Here is a 20,367-nt window from a genome sequence, read left to right as displayed (position 1 = left end):
TCAAAAATCTCTTTTTACGAGTGTCCTGACAGCAACATAAGTTACAGACAGACAAGACAGAACAAAAATACAGAATAAAAATATACAAAACAAGCATTATAAAACACAAAATAAGATTACTATGAAGAAAAGCCAAAGGTATGTTAATAGTGAACCATAGAAGTGCAAAAAAGGATGATGATTACAAAGGCCAGCTAAGATACACCATGACATTGGCACATAGAAGATTGTGAACAAAAATCCTGCAACAGTGTTTTGAGTGCAACTTTAAGTCCTTCTGCAGAGGAGTCCACATACAAGAAGCTGCATACGTAAATGCTTGTTTACCAAACTCTGTGCGTACCCTCGGTACAGACAATAAAAACATGCTCTGAGAACGGAGTTTAACTTTTTAGGAAAAACCAATGCTCCTATATACCAATTCCAAAATTTGCACTGGTTAGTAATAACGCTCTGAGGCTGAGCTTAATGCTAAAGTCACAGCTGGATTGCGAAACAGGTGTGTCAGGCACCCCCCTGGCCTTCACTCGTCACGTGACAACCAGGGAGAGACTCAAAATGAAAACAAGGAAACACTTAAAACCCACAAACAGATGCAAATATACCGCAGAGAGACACAAAATAACCACAAAAAAAGACTGAAGCGACAAAATCAGCAAAAAAGACATAAAACTACGTCAAAGAGACACAAAATCACTTCAATAAGACAATTAACTCAAAGACACCTAAATTACCACAAAAAGACTAAACAAAATCACAAAAAGATGCATAATGAATACAAAGTGACACAAAACCACTACAAAGTGTGTTTTGTTCCTATATAGGAGAGGTGGTGGGGCCCTTTGCATTCTTGTGCTCAGGGGCCCATTGTCTCATAATCCACTCATGGCTCAAGTGATAAGAAATAATGGCACTGTGATGCTGGAATTTCAACAGCCCTTAAAATTTGGGCGCCAACAATCATTTGATGGAAATGAAATCACTTTATCAGTCACAAGGACAAAGAAATATTCCTGGTCTGTAGTCTACTATTTAAAAATATTTTTGTGAGCATACGTTAAGCACATTGAAAGCCACATTATACACGAACTGTTAATCCTGGCTGAGACAGACTTTGGGGGCACAGTTGGAAAATTATTTGTTGCGCAATAACATATAAAAAATAAAGACATATTTTTAAACTAGTGTAGTTTACATGTTTAGTAGTAATTAAGAGACCTAAATGTAAAGGTTAAAAGGCTAAAAATCAAATCGAAAGCGTTGACGTAATGGCGGCAAGTCACGTGCGCGACGCTTTCCAGTGTATTACTCACAATACCACATTGGAATTGAGCTGCGCCGTCAGTCGTTTACGGTAAACCAGGAATTTGTCAAGTCATTGTGACTTGAAGTACTAGTTAACCTGTGTCCCTGTAATTATTGAAATTATTAGAATACTTTTGGAGATAGAAAAATAAGATATACAAAAACAATACCAGGTGATGTAATCGGTAAATTAAAGAAAATCCTATTAATTTGTGAACGTGTGCGGAGCCTTTTTTGTGTAAAGTCAGCTTAATCTCTTTATTGACTTTAAATCAAAGGCTTACAAAGTACACAGAGGCAATCCATACATTGATCGGGAGACAACATGTGACTCTAGTATCTAGTATCGTGTATTGACAAAATCCCTTAGTTACGCTGATGACATTAAAAACAGCAACACCCAGCAGCGTGCAACCATTTTAGGCGTAAAGCCACAAAAGTGTAAAATCTTACGTCGCTGACAACTTTCAAAATAAAGGTCTTTCTTTGAGAAAGCGTTGCAGTGCTGAACACAGAATCATAACAAATGATATATGAGCAGTGAAATGTGTCAAAAATGAAAGTGCAGTTAACGCGTATTCACATGCGGGGCACACACCCATCGCTTTAACGCGTTTTAAAGACGACGACGACTTTTATTTTGAAGCGCGCCCGTTTCCAGTGTGGCGGTTTGGGCGGCGGCTGAGTCGCTTGACAGCCTCAATATAACGGCGGTGTGTCGTGTGGAGAAAGAGATTCCCAAAACTCAGCCGCTTGTCTTTCGTCCGGAGACACGTCCATACAGCAGCCATGGTTCGCCAGGTGGAAACTTTGGTAAGTTTTTTTCTCAAGAGGTTTATTCTCCGGCTTAGCTTTTATCGTTGTTACAAGCCGCCATTTTAACACATTAGTGGATGTTTTAGCTAACCAACGGGTGATGATGTGGTGCTCCCACGGACCGAGCAGCCGCGCGCACGTCCCCCCCTCCTCTCGTGACCCACTCTACACATTAAGAGTTTATTTATTTTCCCAGCATGTTAAGTTGACTGTGAGTTGATTTTTTTTTTTTAACTACATCCCTCCTATTATGACTTAACAGTAAGAGTAAAGCTATAACGTTAGACTCCGAGTTCGTTGATTGGGTGATTCATTGTGGATTGATAACGTTAGCCGCCACCATGTGAGTGACTGTGGAATTTGCCATCTTGTAGACAAGCGGGTTGCCAATAATGTTAAGTTGCAGTGGAAATGCTTGTCCGCCAGGTTTTTACACATGGAAACGCCGTTGCATAGTCTCCACTGTAACGTTAGTCTTAAAGTACCCTGTATAGTTAGCTTAAAGTGACGGATACAGATGCTAACGCTGGAGCAACTTGTAGCTAACGTCTGTGCTGCTGCATCATGCTGGATAGTGGGGCCATCCACAGCAGGCCATACCCGTCCACTGGGTGCTACAGGATGCTCGGGTGGGACCTGTAATGAACTCTCCTATTATAGAGCATATTTTAATATCTATATTGTGATTACCGAGAGCGCACGATGTATGTGTGGCGGTTAAACACAATGAACACACGAGTGCACTATTTGGCATAGCCGCTGCAGTGCTCTGATATCGCAAGTGAAAGAGTAGTTTTGTTTTAAATATCAACTTAGCATTGGCATCTATCCAGATCACACATTGAATGGAGCTGACTGTCAGCTATAAAGAGTGTGTAACAGCTTATTTTGGATAGCTACAAAAAGAGCAGTTGTACCTGAGAGGTAATGGGATGAGGCAAAACACTTTAGGAAGAGTAAAAGAGGAGGGATCCCTCCTCCAGGATGCACATCTTATATACAGAGTTGTAAAAGTATTGAAGTACAATATTTGGATTTAAAATCACCTACTGAGTTTTATGAATGAGCTGCTTTTGTTTTAAGCATGTGTGATATGGTGTGGTTGTGCTGGTTTGGTGACACACTCTCAAAGTGAAAGCCCTCTGGTATAATAAGTGGTGCAGTGGTTGTTGATGAGGTGGGTGTGCAACCAGATGGCTGACGAGGTTACTGAGAAGGAAGTGGGTATACTCTCCTATATATTCCAATGGCTTTATGGCTGATACTGTAAATGGACAGAAGAGGTAGGTATACCTGCACGTACCCACCACTACACTATTGTGTATAGTTGAAGACATCCATCCATCCATTTTCATCCACTTATCCGGGGCCAGGTTGCAGGGGCAACAGGCCAAGCAAAACACCCCAGATGTCCCTTTCCTCTGCAACGCTTTCCAGCTCCTCTTGGGGGACTCCAGGCGTTTCCAGGCCAGATGAAATGCGTAATCCCTTCAGCGTGCTCTGGGTCTGCCCCGGGGCCTCCTACCAGTGGGACGTGCCCGGAACACCTCCAACGGCACATGAAGGAAATGTTGGATTTGAATTAGCAGCAACGGTAGCCACTGACCAAATAATGCTTAATGATATAAGCAGCCAGCAATAAGTACAACAGATTGCTTATCAACATTATCACTATGGCGAATATAAGCTGCAACAACTGAGTTCAGGTCACTTAATCCCTCGCAGTGTGATCAAAACAAATTGCTGACGTTATTATCTGTTTTCATTTCCTGTAGGATGACTTCAATGCAATCCTGAAGGAAGCTGGAGACAAGCTGGTGGTGGTGGACTTCACAGCCTCCTGGTGTGGTCCCTGTAAACAGATTGGCCCACACTTTGAAGTAAGAAGACGATTTTGGCACTCAAGTCAATCATTTTATGAATGTTTTTTTTTTAATATATATATATACATATATATACCTCAATCAATTTCTTTCAGGGAAAGTTGATTTTATATCTGTATGAACAAGGGAACTGTGGAGGAGTGGAGAAAATGTAAACTAGATGATGGGCACAAAAAGTATTCCTTTCTAAATTGGAATCATTTTAAGCCAACAAATATTTTTAGAGACAGTGTTGGTCACATTTATAACTCCCGTGGCTATGAGGTATTTTATATTTAGACACGTCGTAGTTGCAGCCTTTGTAAAACAAATGTTTCCAGACTGTTAGTTGCTAAAGGGAGCCCTCTCCTCAGGGACAAGTGTTGCTCGAGGGCAGCATCTCTTGTTGCTCAGGCAACCTTTTGTTAAGCTGTTCCAGTCTTATGTAGAAAATGCCTGCTTAACTGGAAAATGAAATGTGATGGTTGTGCATAACCTAAATAAATCATAGAGCCAAGATGTCAGATGTCTTTCCCTGTAGACTTATTGTAAATCAGGAACAGAAATACATCAGTATCATACTGTCTGCGCGTCCTGAATGCTCATTGATCCACTCTCTTGCAGGAACTGTCGAATAAGGCTGAAAACAAGAACGTGATTTTCCTGAAGGTGGATGTGGATGATGCTCAGGTAAGTGTGTTTTTCTTTTTTTTCCTTTTTAGTTATTTATGTTTGACGTCTGAAGCACAATTAGGTTTACTACAACAGCTGCTAGTACAGAGATTCTCAACACATAGCAGCGTATGTACAGTGACTTCTCCATGTTAGGGGGAAAACCTGTAAATGCTGTTCCTGGTTCATACGACATTTTAGAAGTCAAAAAGATCTATGTTAAGCACACCTGTAACAGTGACCAGCTGTTGGGAATTGTAAAGGAGGGTCTGGTGTTATGCGAGAGAAGGATTACATTAATGTCCTTTTTCCTGGTCTTGTAGGGCGTTACCATGTCATTAATACTCAGAGCAATGTGGACTATTCATGAAATCCATTTCACCAGGCCATGTGGAGCCACAGCTGGCTCATGTGACCAAAGTGCAAAGTTTTTCTGTCTCGCTGCTGAAAACACGAGAACACACTTTGCCTCCATAATTGTTTTGTTATTTTAAAGTTGGGATTAAAAATGCAAATACATTACCTGTAAGCCTTAAACATTAGCAGCACTCTTAAAGAGGCAGAACAGCTTTTTTGCAGAATGACTGATCCAGTGGCTTGTTATAACCACAGGTGGTAACTGTGACACATGTTTTTACAGAAGGGGTTTGTTTAGTCACACAACGTTGCCTCAACCACAGACCATGAACATGTTTTTAGATTAAGGTTAAAGATAGAGATAATTCACATATCATAGAGTTAAAACCAGGTCTGTTCACCATTTTTGTGACTCAAAATGGTGAACAGACCTGGTTTTATTGGGTCGCCAAAGGTGGTGGACTTTACAGGTACCTGGTGTGGCAGTTTGTGGTCCACCACCACCACTGGCCAATTGTGTCACTTTGGAAAAGACTGCATGTGTTCTAGGATCCCCTCTCTCGATCACATGTTTAATGTTGAAACATAAAATACATGGAAGAGGGTATATACATTGGTTTCACCAAAGCCATCTTAAATTGCAGAGGAGTGGCCTTTATATGTTCTATGTGGGTTAAATATTAACAAATTGGACAGACCTCTCCAAACGAGGCACTCTCAGCGTCGGGGCAAGTCAAAAGATTTTTTTTGTCCTGTGCAAAGAAGAGACTATGAAGAGACAGTGTTTTGACAGCGGAAAAGTAAGTCAGTCATGTTCTGGTTTTTTTGTGTAGCATTTAGACTGTTTGTGTCGTGTCTGTTAGTTGGTGACTCGTGTATTGCTAGCTAGCTAACATTTCTTGTCAGTGACTGTGTTTACATGCACAACATATTTTGGTTTTTGCCCTTACTCTGAAAAAGACAATATTTCTACTATGCTGTATACATGTCTAAACAATGTCTTTAAAAGCCAGATAATACCATCATATCATATCCCACAGGCCTAATCAGAAAATGCTAACTTTACAATAAGGGCTAATTCATTAATTTCAAAGCAGAATATGCTGTTGGCATGAACAATATGGAATTAAGAATATTGACATATTTGGAATGATTGTGGAATAATTGTGCTTGTAAACATAGTGTTAAGTCTGATTTATGGTTGGGCAGTCAAACACCTGCACTCTTTAAAAGCATTGGGTGCCCAAGTGTGAATCAGCCTTTAGCTGCAATTGCTGATGTTACCTTGCTAGCCGTGACTAATATTCTGGCATTGATCATCCCCGACCCGGGGGCTTGTCCGTAACGTGGATTAGGCAGCCTTCACGGTAAGTTACGAACTAGTTTAAGTACACACTGGAAAGTTTAATAAACAATGACCCCATCTTTTCCCTTTTCATTATACCTAATATAACATTAACCCTGTACCTGACAACTGCCATGTCACGCATGCTAATCACTATGTTAACGAGGTAGCTAGCGAGCTATAGTTTGTCAGTATGGTCTGTAACGTAGCACATTAAAAGGTAAGCATTAGAGCATCTTTCTGCAGCTCAGCAGACTACTATTCAGTCAGTTAATTGTTAATTTCACGCTACATTGTTACCTAGTTGGTGAGACCCATGACAACAGGGGCGGCAGTAGCTCAGTCCATAGGGACTTGGGTTGGGAACAGGAGGTTCGCCTGTTCGAGTCCTGGAGAGGTGCCAGTTCACCTCCTGGGCACCGCCAAGGTGCCCTTGAGCAAGGCACCGAACCCCCCAACCGCTCGGGGCGCCTGACCAAAGGGCAGCCCCCTCACTCTGAGATCTTTCCACTTTGTGCATGTATAGGTCCTGTTTGTGCATGTGTGTCTTTCAGACCTGTGTGTAATTGACAAGCAAGACTGAAAACGTTGAATTTCCCCTCAGGGGATTAATAAAGTAAATAAACTTAACTTAAACTTAAACAAACTTGTCATACTCATTTGCTACATTAGCTAACTTGCTAACCCCATAGCTACTGTATACCTTGTCAGCTGAGTGGAAGCTAATGTGTGAGCATGTGTTTACAACAAAATATTTGGCTCAGGATTTGCAGTTTGAAACGCCCTTCAACCATACAATTACAGTTGTTTATATACAAAAATTAAAATTTAAAAGTTTCCACCATTTAAAGTTTCCCCTGAAAGTGTAAAGCAGACTGTGGTGTAATGTCGCTGCCGCCAGTAATATGTTGACTTGGCAGCAGCAAACCAAAAGTCAGAAAGCTGTAGCATGAATCTTAAACAAGCTCCATAGGGTTGTGAGTACGTGGTTTTGTACCACATATGTTTCAAAGTTCGTTTTCAGATAAATTTTTACTTTTAAAAAATATGTGATCAGTTAAATTAGCTGTTTATATTTGAAAAATGGCCATCTGAAAAGTCCCTAGCTTCAATAAAATGTTCTGTCCTCTGTCACCTAGTAAGGTGTGGGACTACTGGTGATGTAGTGGTCTGCAACACCAGCAAAAGCCAGGGGTCTAGCAAATCCAGTTAAATTGTCTCAGTGTATAATAATGTTTGATATTCTTGGAATAAAATCATTTAAGAAAGTAGTCGTCCGAGTACCTTCGCATAGTCATATTCCTGAAAAGTTTGTTCATAATCTACATTGAAAAGGTCCATTTTCTTTCCAGCTCAGAAATTCATTATATTTGCAGCCATATCGGTTATCGGTTAATTTTTGCTTTTTACAATTGATATTGGTCTAAAATATCCAATATTGGTCAGGCAGTGATATTTATGTATGGTTAAACATACAGTTTGTAGGTTGGTATACATTCTACAAAAAACAATGACCAGCAGTGAGGACGGAGGGAGAGGTTTGGATGACCTGTTCATATAATAACTTACAGTAGTACTGTTTGCTGTCTAATGTCTATCAGCGGTTTTCGACCATCTAGTAGTATCTTGTTAGAGGCTATGCTTCAGACATTTTTGGCTTGAATGTATTCGATTATTAATATTTTTAGTATCATACATTACTGTATTCCCAACATGTTTATGCTCCTTAAAGAAGACAGAAAGTCTTGTTGACTACAGTTCCTAATGGGTGCTTCCCACATGCATTGGTCTCTTTGGGCCATCCATCCATCCATCCATCCATCCATCCATCCATCCATGCATCCATGCATGCACGGTCCGTTAACATCACGTAGCAGTGTTTTTGACTCAGTCCATTGAATGTTGTTACTTCTTGCTCTTTTCAGGAAGTGGCTGCAGAGTGGGAGATAAGGGCCATGCCCACATTCATATTTCTCAAGAATGGAGAGAAGGTAAGCACGAAAATATACAGCAACGATGGAAACACTGACAACGCTTTATTTATTTTTTTATAAAGTTGTAATATGCTGCTCATTTACACATCCAGCAGATTCAGGACAACATTATCATTCTTGTAGAGTCTTATTAAAACATTATTTTATGAAGTAAATTTAAATACATATTGTGTTCTTTTTTTTAGTAAAGCTATCTTTAACCCTCCTGTCTGCATTGTGTTTCAGGTGATGGAGGTTGTTGGTGCTGACCGAGTCAAACTGGGTAAAAACCTGGGAGAGTTAAGAACCTGAAGTTCCACCAACCAGTCGACGCACACCTTCATCGTATAAACCACAGTAGCCACTGTTGCTCACTGTACATGCCCAAGAAATTACAGTTCCATGTTGTATACAATAACCATGAGCTCTTCCATTCCATCCTGGCAATAATAATGTATTGCACTCGTCACTCACCACTATTAATTCTGTTAAATATCACAGATTGGCTGTGCTCCTGACTAACCCCTGAAGTTTCTTTGGATGTTGTGTTCAACAAGGTGGATTTAATAAATACAGATGAGTTACAGGAACTTTGTACTCCCCTTTATTCACATTTGAATGCACCTAGCACCACAGAACACGACATTTATACACAACCCCTCGCTGTAAGATGAAAGAATTTGATCATGCAAAAGCGTTTAATGGTACTTTATGCTGAGTACAACCAGGGTGTCTGCAGGTCCTCAGAGTCTTACTGTTAATTGAATTCAGTTTTATAAACATTAGGTAGTAAAAGTCATGAAGTAGTCTTGAATTTGAATTTGAGGTCTAAATTGCTACAAACATTTTATCGACTCCAATTAATCCATCTTTCCTTTTTATCACAATGAATCAAGCTTGACATTTCTGATGTTACAATTCTTTAAACCTACCACTGAACCTAACACTCCTTTTATACTTGCACTTACTTGTTGGCAAAATGTCAATTTACCTAACTCACTCTAAAATGGCCACATTTCAACATAAAACCTACTTCCGCATGGGACCACATATATACTACTTACCTTTTATTCTTACCTGTAATGTTTGCATAAGAAAAATATTTTTAAAAAATCACACTCAAATTTTTAAAATGATCCTGAAATGATCCTACTAGTCCAGCTTTTCATAGATCATTTCATAACACTGCTTCACTTAAGAGAAATGTTTCTACTTGTCACCTCTCAATCATCATCAGCGATCACTACCTATCGCCTCTCCATTGAGTACGATTGTGCTGCTGTTGGTGAGTCTGATCATTTGTGGGTCTCCAGTTGGCTGTACCGGCCTTGATCAACATGTACTGTTGCACGTTGCACATGGTGATATTTGTGGCTGGTGGCATGTTGGTGGTACTTCAAGGAGCCATTTTGGTGGTGGATCTCTCCTTTCTTTGTTTCTCCTCCTTCATTTGGCCGTAAAGCATTTTGTTTCTGAAGGCGGGTGTTTGGCATGTGAATGACATGGTCTATCATAACTGGTGCCAGGTGATGGTTGTGGTGATACTGGGTATGTTGCTCCAAAATTCCGTCGTAAGTTCACCTATCTTCCCTGATCCTAAGGATCTCAGAGTTATTGCTGCTGGTGCGCCCCCCATTTTTGAGGTGTATCTCTCTTTCTTTGTCAACTCTTTTTTTCTCGGTACATTGGAGGTCCTTTTCTTGCTGTACTCAGCCTTCATAGACCGTCCAGCTCAAAAGGTTTCTGTTGATTTAAGTGTCTTTCTCAGGAGGGCTTTGATCTTGTCTTTGTACCACTTTTTCTGCATGACTTGTGTCCTCCTTAGGTGCGTTTTCCTTTCTTCGCTTGGTCGTAAAGCATTTGTTTTGGGAGGCAGATATTTGGCATGTGTATGACGTGGTCCATCCATCATAACTGGTGCTGGGTAATGGTTGTGGTGATAGTAGGGTTGTTGGCTTCCTCCAAGACACTGACATAAACTATCGTCCCAGGTGATCCTAAGGGTCTGACAAGGGCATTACTGGTGGTACTGCTCCTGTCTTGTTGGATTTCTCCTTTCTTTGTGGCCTCTCTCTTTCTGTGGCACAGTGGAGGTCCTTTTCTTGCTGTGCTGAGCCTTCATGGACCACCCTGCTCCCAAGGTTTCTGTTGAGAGCCACCTTCTTTCAGCTGTTGAGGTTGAAGTTATGTTGTCTCTTTACCACTTTTCTGTCCTCGGGTGTGTTTCCCTTCTTTCAGTTGGCTGTAAAGCATTTGTTTCAGAAGGCAGGTGTTTGGCATGTGTATGACGTCTATGGTAACTGGTGCCGGATAATAGTTGTGGAGGTTTTTTCAAGACATTGATATTAGTTTACCTCTTTCCCCAGCTGATCCAAAGGATCGTACAAAGGCATTACAGTGGTACTGCTTTTGTTTGGGTGTTGGATCGCTCCTTCTTTGTTGACCCTTTTTTCCTCAGCACATTGGAGGTCCTTTTCTTGCTGTGCTGAGCCTTCATAGACCATCCTGCTCCATAGGTTTCTGTTGACAGCCACCTACTCCAAGTTGATGAGTTTGAAGTTTCACTTTCTTGGGTGGGTTTTGATGTTGTCTTTGTACCTCTTTTTCTGTCCCCCTTGGGTGCATTTCTCTTCAGCCAGTTGGTCATAAAGCACTTGTTTTGGGAGTTGGGTATTTGGCATGCGAATGACACGACCCATCCATGGCATCTGATGGCGGTCATGGTTGGTTGTGGTGATACTGGGCTTGTTGGATTCCTTTTAGGATGCTGACATTAGTTCACCTTTCTTCCCAGCTGATTTGAAGGATCCTCCGGAGGCATCACAGGTGGTACTGTTCCAGGGTTTTTGTATGTCTGCTATAGGTGGTCAAGTTTTCAGCCCCATAAAGCAGGGAAGGCACATCTGTTGCTTGATAGACGTGGAGTTTGGTCTTGGTTTGGATGTCCTGATCCTCAAACACACTCTTCCTCAGCCAAGGTAGGTAAAAGTGATTCACATTCTTCAAGATGATGTTGTCCACACATGTTGTGAGGGCTTGGGAGGGTTTGCCAGGTGCTGGTTGGTGTAAAATCTGAGTCTTTTTTAGGTTTAGGGCAAGTCCCAGGAGCTGGTAAGCTCTGGGAAAGGTATTTAAGATGCTCTGAAGGTCCACTTGAAAGTGTGCGTTGTAATTGTCATACTGGAGCTCCGTAGATATTCAAGATAACAAGTTTTTCCACTCTCAAATACGCTTGACCAGTTAAGATGACTCTTGACCGATTGAAAAATCCACTCCCAGTGTCGATTCAAGTGAGAAATTCCCAGATTGCCTGTCATGATAGGAGGTTTACATGGAACATGGGGAAACCTAATTCATATTTTCCTTGTATACGTGATTCAGATGATACATAATGTGCAGGTGTGTCTTTGACTCTTCCACATCCAGCCAGTCCTACATGTCTGTAGCTACTGAGCAGTTGAGAGTGATCACAGTTTGATCTGTGGCCGTCAGAACACTCCTTTATGTATACACTCTGCAGGGTTTGTTTCTCAATTTGATCACCACTGAAGAAAAGATTTAAAAATGCTTATCCTATGCATATATAAGGGTCAACATTTCAATTTCATGTCAGTATCTTGGTTAAGTGTAGTGCAGCTGAGATATTGGTATGGGTGTTTTTAAAATTCAGGAAAACCTGCTTTCACAGCCTTGTGGCAACACTGTTTTCACATCAAACGTTTCCAGGTAACTTAATAGGTAAATACGTCCATTGGAACCGGCCCCAGCTTATTCCTGTAACTGTCTGTATAAAACAGCTGGTGTTGATTCTGTGGGAAAACAGTGACGATGGAGGGAGAGGCTCTGATGTCCTGGTTATTTAATAACTCTAATGTCTGGATGACTGAACAAATCCAGTCAGGAAGCATTTACAGAGACTGCGCTTCAGACATTTCTGTCTTGAGTGTGTTCAATAGTCTTTATTTTCAATATTGTACATCCCTGTATTGTTTTGTTCTTTAAAGAAGACAGGTTTTGTTGCCTCTGTGGTTCCGATTGGATGGTTTCCACATCATCCATTCACATCCTCTGTAGCCCTGCATGTTAGCTTGAACAGACCATTATGAGGGCGTAGCAGTGTTTTTGAGTCAGTCCATATATCTGACTGTTGTTCTTTTCGCTCTTTTCAGGAGGTGAGTGAACATTGTGGGATTCAGTGCATGCCCACATTCATGTTTTTCAAGAATGGATCGAAGGTAAGTATGAACATACAGCACAGATGGAAACACTGACACATTATCACTTCTTACTAAGTGTACAATATGTAATATCCTCTCGAGACCCAAACCTTTGTTTGGTGTACACCAGTGTGATTCTGCCCTCAGCTCATTTCGACAACCTAAGGTGCCAGATAGGAAACATACAGACATGCAGTAGAAGCAAGCAAATAAACTGGATCAATAGAGATAACATTCGATTCTACCTGACCTAGAAAGCTGGGCATCTTCCTTAAAAGCTTCATGACCAGAGTACTGCTGATACTGGAAATCTAACGCAAGAATAGGGTCAGAACAAGCAAAAATGTAGGCAGGGGTTGGGGTTAGGATTAGCCTACCTTTTCTGCACTGCACAGACTAGAGAGATTAGCCCACATAAAGAAAAAACAAGTATCACCAGTTCAACATTTACATGAATACCTTTCTTTGGTGCGTTCAGCTGAAATATCAAGGCAGCAAACCTGCTCCCAAACCTGGATGTTTTTCAGTGATGCATCAGTGTTTCCTGCCACATTTGTGCCACCAAACCTGGGTGTTTTTTTTTTTTTTTTTATTTAAAGAGATGCAGTGGCATCGGTTCCACCAAACCCACAAATTTTTTTTGACGCATTTTTTTCAGTGTGTCCTGTGACATGTTGCCGCATCATCCGAAAGTTAAATTTTCAACACATCCGCTACATAATAACGTACAAATGTTCCATATCTGTGTTTTGCATAGGTTCACTACCTCGGAAACCACGAGCGTGACAGTTGCTAACAGTAAATTGCAAATATATAAATTAGCTGATCAACTTGTCATCATTGTCAAAGTATAATGTTTTGCTCATTTTTTGCTCGTGTAGGTTTAGTGTTTTCCTGGCAACCAATGTAAGCTTGAAGTCCAATATTTTGGATTCAGACTGCAGTAACAATTGTACATGCTAGCTGTCAGTGTTAAATATTTTCTTAAATATGAATTATAGTTTAATTATTCAAAGTTAATTTTAATGCATATCACTGTTAATTTGTTTTTAGATTAAATCTGTCTTTAACCCTCTTGTCTGTTCTGTCTTTCAGGTGTTCGAGTTCTCTGGTGCAAACAAAGATACACTGACTGAAAAAGTGGCAGAGTTCAGAACATAAAGTTCCACCGACCAGTCGACACACCCTCATCGTATGAACCACAGTAGCCACTGTACATGCCCAAGAAAAATTCCAGTTTCATGTTGTGTACAATAACCATCAGCTCTTCCATTCCACCCTGGCAATAATAATTTATTGCACTCATGTATTGGTGACATACTCTAAGTCCTGTCAGTTCAATGTACGTATTGACTGTTTTAACAACTGGCTGAAATTTTATTAAAACCCTTTTTAATTCTGTTTTATACGAGAGATTGGCTTAGCTCCGGATAAACTCCTGAACTTTCTTTGTGTTGTGTTAAACAAGGTGGATTTAATAAATGAAGATGAGTTACAGGAACTTTGTCCTCCTCTTATTCACGCTTGAATGCACCGAGCACCACAGACCATGACTGTGATACACAACCCTTCGCTGTAAGAGCAACAAATCTGATCAACACAAGAGCATGTAATGGTATTTTATGCTTTAATAAAAATGTGAGAATAGTTTACACATATACATTGGACAATCACATCAATAGTTTTTACACATCATACAAGTATATAGCAGCATATGTTTAATACTGTTGAGTCTCTATATGAAAAAATACAGCTTTATTTTACAAAATGGTTCTTGCTTTGCCTTTGCAGAGAGATGAGAATGAATGGTTTACAAGTGTGTCAGTTAACTATACAAGAATTCCCTTCATAAGATGATTCACATGGAGCTGAATGGAACCTTTAGAAGTGATAGTAACCTGATTTTCTTTTCCTGCAAAGACAAGACAGACAGAGAAACAGTGATTTAGTCAGTTCTGTACATAAGTATGAAATCAAGGTGCTTGTTCTCCAGTAATTCCATTTTACGCAGCTTTATATTTATACTCCATTACATCTCAGAGACAAATATTCTACATTTTACTCCATTACATGTCTGACAGCTTTAGTTACTCTTCAAATAACAATTTCTCATCATTTCCAGTCCCGTTTTTCCTGATACACTGACAGATTAAGTGCTGACAAAACTCTTCTACTTCTTAAGATAAATAAACTCTTAAAAAATAATCTTGGATGAGGTGGACTTGCATCGTCATGAAGCTGAAAACAGGCCTGTGAAAAGCTGACCTCAGAACATGATCTTACAGAATATGATGCATTGCAACCTACCTAGCAGTATTTAAAGGAGTAAAAATTAGCACAACCTAACACATTTACAGCAGTAAAATGCAGTATACACATTAATGTAACTAATATTAATCCCAAAACATTAGATATAAAAGCAAAACACTGACAGGGAACATTTTACTGCACAATGAGTACATCTAGTTTTGATACCTAAAGTATACCTTTACTTTGGTAAGGTTTTGAATGCAGGATTTTTACTCAGAGTGGAGTATTTTCACCGTTGTCTAAGAGTACATGTTGCCACCTATCACCTCTGTATTACCCATCAATATTTACAGGAGCAGTGTGTAAGATTTAGGTGGATTTAGCAGCATCTAGCGATGAGGACTGCTGATTTCAACCAGCTGTAACTTCTCCCAGTTAGAATCCTTCAGTGTTCACTGTTCAGGTTTTTACCAGGAGCTGAATTGGCCTTTTGCTAAGCCCCGCCCCTTTGTGATGGTCCGACAAGCTGTCGCAGTAAGCATGGAGCCCACCCTGTAACTAACTGCGCTCCCTGAAGAAATGTTATCATATTTTTTTGGAAAATGAAACAGTGATTGCAGAGAGAAGCAGACAGAGGGGTCTACAGTCTGTGTTTGAAGGATATATCCAGGATGTCAAACTGACTCAGCAGCAACAACAGGTTAAAAAGACAAAGATAGTTAGAAGCTAAAGCCGAACTATAGGCTACAGATCACAGTGTCAAAGTGAACCACCACATCACTGCTGATCGCCACACAAGACAATGAATATAAAGGGAGACTTCACTGATATTGAGCTAGCTGTGTGGCATCGCAGTGTGTGCAGATGAACAGTGTTTGGCTTGGATCGCCAGGAGAAGTCAAACAAACTGCGATGACACAGAGCTGGTTAAATATCAGCAAAGTCTCCCTGCTTCCCTTCACTGGTTCCTGTACAGCAGTTTCAGTCTTTGTTTCACTGTTATAATCATTAAAAAGCAAAAGCAGCATGTGTATACATTCAGTAGGCTATATCTTCAGTAGCTAGCTAGCTAACCCTACAGTTTTCAGGGTTTGATTTTGGTTTTGAAACAGGGAAGAAACGTATATCTTTTTCCAACCTCTCCAGGTAACGAGTATCATTAATACACGACGTGCCCCAGGCACAACATTTAGCTCCAAATCCACAAAACCAGCCTGAAAATGAAGGAAATCTGAAACGACTGCATTAGAGTCAATGGAGCACAGCTGTGTTGTTGGACCCTGGTCTGAGCCGGCCCGATGCTACGTTATGATTGGCCAGTCTGCGTCCGGGCGGGACTTAGTGAAGGATCAATAATCCGCAGAGGTCTCTTCCTCTCCGAAACAAAACGGACCCGGTGAATTTAAACCGCTCAAAACACTGAATAAAGCAGTTTCACGTTACAAATCAGTGCCGACGCTGTTTGGCAGCTCGCCCAGCACCTGCTAATGTGTGCTCACCTTTTTTCTCTGATAACTTAAGATCCAGATGTTCAGAAGGTTTTTACCGGGAGCCGAATTATCCGCGGAGGTCCCTTCCTCTCCAAAACAAACGGACCTGGTGATTTAAACCAGTAAAAACACTGAATAAAGTAGTTTCACATTTTAAAAAAATCTTTTTTTTTCTGACATTGGTCGTTGCGGAGGGGCTGCTAACTATGGTGGCCGACTTGGAAAATGCGAATGGCCCCATCTAGAGTGTTTGGTTTGTCCATTCCTGGCTACTGTAGAAACATGGCGGACACCGTGGACAAGGACCTATTCTCTACGTGGATATAAACGGCTCATTCTAAGGTAACGAAAACACAACTATTCTTATTTTCAGGTGATTATAAACTAAAGAAAACATACTTATTGTATAATATTCCATTTCTGCCAGTATATCCCCCTAAATCCTACACACTGGACACTCTCTTTTTAAGAGTAAGTGTTGCTGCCTATCACCTATATATCACCCATCAATATTTAAGATAACAGGTTCTTCTGCGCTCAGAAATGTAATTGTTTCCCCATTAAGATGACTCATAAGCGATGGAAAAATCCACTTTCAGTGTTGATACAAGTTAAGATTTCCCAGAATGTTTTTGACAACCCCAACTGACCTTACAACATGCACACTAATATCCAAGTTCGGACTCCTATTCTTCACATGATTCTTTGACTCTTCCTCATCAAGCCACTCCATCAGCTCTGAAGCTACTGAGCAGTAAGAGTGATCAGTTTGGTTTGTGGGTGCCTGAACACACGAACTTATGAACTCTGCAGGATTTGGCCTCTCAATTGGATCACCAGTAACGGAAAACTAGAGTTACAGGAATGATATCACCATCACTTTTTTAATAAAACCGCTGACAAAGACGCTCCTGGCAAAGCTTATTTGTTTTAGTTTTTATTCAACCCACAGTGTGGACTGTGCACACAAGAGAAGAGCGCGGAGCAGAGTGATTACTCTGTGTGTGTCTGCATTGTGCACAATCAAAAACTGCAACAACAAAAAAAGGTAAATATTCAATAAATGTTTAAATGGGGGGCCAGTAGGATTCAGGCAACAACTGTCCTCTAACTGTCCATTTAATTTGCACATTACTATAGGCGATTATATTAAAGTGAAACATCAAAGCTTAAAGTATGAACTAAAAGATTAGTCACTTATACTTGTTTCAACAGTGTTTCTTAAGAAGTGCCATCAGGACATCAAGCCATTTTTTAACTGATCAGGATCAGCTGTACTGAGCTATATACAGCCCGATCCACACCTTTGTTAAATGTCAGCGGTCACACAGGTGTTTTTACTCACAAAAGTTTCATGTAGTGGCGCAACAAGTGCAGCCATCGTTAACACTGTGTCTGTAAGAGCAGAGGCTGAACCCCGCCCACAGCAAAACACCACACGCTATAAACGACAGCAAAATTAAATGTTAATTTATGATATTCAGCAAAATTATGAGCACTTGTTTCAGCTCAGTGTGAGAGTCTTACTGAGAGTTTTACTGTGCGTCGTCTCTGGTGCATAGTGTTTCATCGTGAGCGGACGAGAGACAGACAGCAGTGCAGCAAGTGCAACAAAAGCACCACAAGCAGAAATCCAACAAGAGTGGGCTAATTTATTGATGTAATCTGTGCAAAAGATGCACAGATGACAAAAACACTCAAGGGAATACAGTTCATTCTGGTAACAGAGGCTGCACCGAAACAGCAAACACCGCAGAATGTTCAAAGGGACAGAGAAATCTTTGAGACACTGACAAGAACCAAAAAGATTAAAAGAAGAGTTTGTTAGTTTGTAAAAAATTGGTTGATGGGTGTAATTCAATGGAAAGAAAATAGTTTGTACATGAAACTGCTCACAACAAGGTGTGCGGATTATCTTGAGTAACCAGGTCATGATTTCTGGAAAGAGACATTGCTGTTGAGTTTTTTTTAAGTTATGTTTTTGGCACTTTGAGCACCACAAGCTGAGTGCCATCTAGTTCCATTATGTTGGAGAGAAGGCAGACATCTCTACGGCTGATATCTCCAACACTCAGTACCTCATACCAAAACTATCTACACTGAAACAGCACTACAGGTAAGAGGAAAAATATGATTTTTTTATTTTTATTTTGGGGTGAACTGTCCCTTTAATAATTGAAATGAAATTATATAGCAATACATTTATCACTGATGTGAAAGAATTAAGTCAAGTTATTCTAGTATTTTATTAAAATATTATCTATTTATTTAAATATATGAAAAACAATCATTTTTATTTTTATATATTTTATTTTTTATTTGACTGTTTTTTGTTTGTCTTGAAAATCTAAAGTGTAAAAAAAAGAAGAAGAAAAGAAATAGAAAAACAACCCTTCTCTAATCACCTGGAGCAGTCGTGTCCGCTCCACCCTGGACTGCAGTGACATCTGTTCGGCCTGATGCATCTGCCTCCATTCAGACAAGGTGAGGAACACACAGCTGTGGACACATTCACAAAACACAGCGCCATCATCATCACTGTAACCAACAAGCTGTTGCTCATAAGGAAGTAGCTCTTTAAGGAAGACGGAAATACGCTGCCTGCCTCATTAAGGATCCATTTTATGGACCTGTTCTATAAACATGTTGATACTGGCGTTACTGCATTTCTCTCGTCAATGAGATGAGTGTAAAGATAATTCTTTTGTCAACATGAAAACCGTCTGACACAATGTAGATGGCAGAGAAAAATGGAGTATTTAGGTGGAAGCGCCCTTGAAGGTAAGTGCTGACTCATCTCGTGCTCAGTGTGTTTGCTTTGAGCTCTCAGAGAACAAAACCTGCAACACACTGTCATGACAGACAGATGGTTAAGTGCTCACTCCTCTTTCTCCTCCATGCCGTCCTTTATTATAAACTCACTGACGCTGTAATTGATGGACGTGTCCCCCTCAATGTATATGGTGACTACGGCCCTGTCAGCATGCATAATTAGGCTACAGTTGTCTGGGTGCACAAAGGTGAAGTGCGCTTGTCTTGTCATACAAAGTTTGAGGAGTGTCAACTGGACAATATGGAGATATTTGCATCTTGAAAGCCGGACTACAAATGTGGATAGACAGGGAGAAACACACGCAAGCCTAAGACGTGGTAAGATACGATATTCCTCACTATATGAAGTGACTGATAACAAGATCTGTATAATGAATTGTAAAGAAATTCGTCAGGTTTTTATTTTATAGACAATTGATCTGTATTTATAGCGTGATGGGATGACAGCACAATGATGTGTGTGGTATCCCTGGAAAGCTCTGTTCCTGCGCTTTCATGTGATATGCGTGGCATTTCTGTGAGAGCCTGCGTTCGCGAGTAATCTATCCAACAGTAATGTGTGTGCAGAGCTGTATGAAAGCTCTGTTATACATCATTTTATTGTGAATTTATCAATTTTTTTTCACTGTGAAAACATTGGATTACCGACAAGTGCTTGGCCTTGTCGGAAAGCTACAGTTCCGCTGTTTCACGTGATATGCGTGGCTTCTCACTATGACGCACGGTCGCGGAGAAAATCCACAGAGAACAACGGGTGTGAATTTGGATGCACTATGCGTCGTTCTCAACTCAACTCAACTCAAACTTTATTTATAAAGCACATTTAAAACAACCAAGGTTGACCAAAGTGCTGAACAGGTCAATAGAAATAAACAAGCAAATACAATGAGGTACCTAATAGTACACCACAAAAAAATAACCATAAGATACATAAAATACAATACAATAAAATAAAATACAAGAGTTATAAAATAAGATCAAAATAAGCTAAAATGTTTGGGTGTCCAGCTCAACCTGAGTTAAAAGCCTGACAGAAGAAGTCGGTTTTAAGAAAAGACTTAAAAACCTCTAGGGTCTGGGCAGACCTAATGTGCAGGGGCAGGCTATTCCAGAGCCTAGGGGCAGCTGCCCCAAAGGCTCTGTCACCTCTGGTCTTCAGCCTAGTCCTAGGAGTAGCCAGTAATAGCTGACTGGCTGATCTCAAGGCTCTGGAGGGAGCATGAAAGTGCAGGAATTCGGTTAAATAAG

General features: G+C 40.4%; 2 protein-coding genes across 4 annotated transcripts in view; one reads left to right on the top strand and one right to left on the bottom strand.

Annotated features, from left to right (window-relative positions):
* Nucleotides 1-1,960: 1,960 nt before the first annotated feature.
* On the top strand, nucleotides 1,961-14,048 carry txn (thioredoxin). 2 transcript variants are annotated; one of them, XM_050068097.1, is made up of 5 exons: nucleotides 1,961-2,118; nucleotides 3,897-4,001; nucleotides 4,608-4,673; nucleotides 12,500-12,565; nucleotides 13,643-14,048. In XM_050068097.1, the coding sequence occupies exons 1-5, from the start codon at nucleotides 2,095-2,097 to the stop codon at nucleotides 13,706-13,708; spliced, it is 327 nt and encodes a 108-aa protein (XP_049924054.1). In that variant the 5' UTR covers nucleotides 1,961-2,094; the 3' UTR covers nucleotides 13,709-14,048. The 2 variants fall into 2 exon arrangements, with proteins under 2 accessions (XP_049924054.1, XP_049924053.1); XM_050068096.1 differs by lacking the exons at nucleotides 12,500-12,565; nucleotides 13,643-14,048 and adding exons at nucleotides 8,283-8,348; nucleotides 8,577-8,920.
* Nucleotides 13,641-20,367, bottom strand: part of svep1 (sushi, von Willebrand factor type A, EGF and pentraxin domain containing 1) — a 135,720-nt gene continuing 128,993 nt past the window's right edge. For both annotated transcript variants that reach the window (XM_050068094.1, XM_050068093.1), the window contains 2 exons: nucleotides 18,693-18,786; nucleotides 13,641-14,459 (listed from right to left, as the gene is read on the bottom strand). In XM_050068094.1, coding sequence (XP_049924051.1) covers nucleotides 14,429-14,459; nucleotides 18,693-18,786 — 125 coding nt within the window. In that variant the 3' untranslated portion in view covers nucleotides 13,641-14,428. The remainder of the gene's footprint in view (nucleotides 14,460-18,692; nucleotides 18,787-20,367) is intronic.

This window comes from Epinephelus moara, chromosome 17, assembly GCF_006386435.1.
Source record: "Epinephelus moara isolate mb chromosome 17, YSFRI_EMoa_1.0, whole genome shotgun sequence".
In the NCBI taxonomy this organism is placed as follows: Eukaryota; Metazoa; Chordata; class Actinopteri; order Perciformes; family Serranidae; genus Epinephelus; species Epinephelus moara.
Note: the sequence above shows the minus strand (reverse complement) of the source record. Positions and strands in the feature narration are given on the sequence as shown.

Bases quoted from the DNA above. Each gene is read 5' to 3' on its own strand.
- txn (XM_050068097.1), top strand. From the start codon at position 2,095: ATGGTTCGCCAGGTGGAAACTTTG. The intron at 2,119-3,896 runs GTAAGTTTTTTT...CATTTCCTGTAG, and splicing joins TTCGCCAGGTGGAAACTTTG to GATGACTTCAATGCAATCCT. The intron at 4,002-4,607 runs GTAAGAAGACGA...ACTCTCTTGCAG, and splicing joins AGATTGGCCCACACTTTGAA to GAACTGTCGAATAAGGCTGA.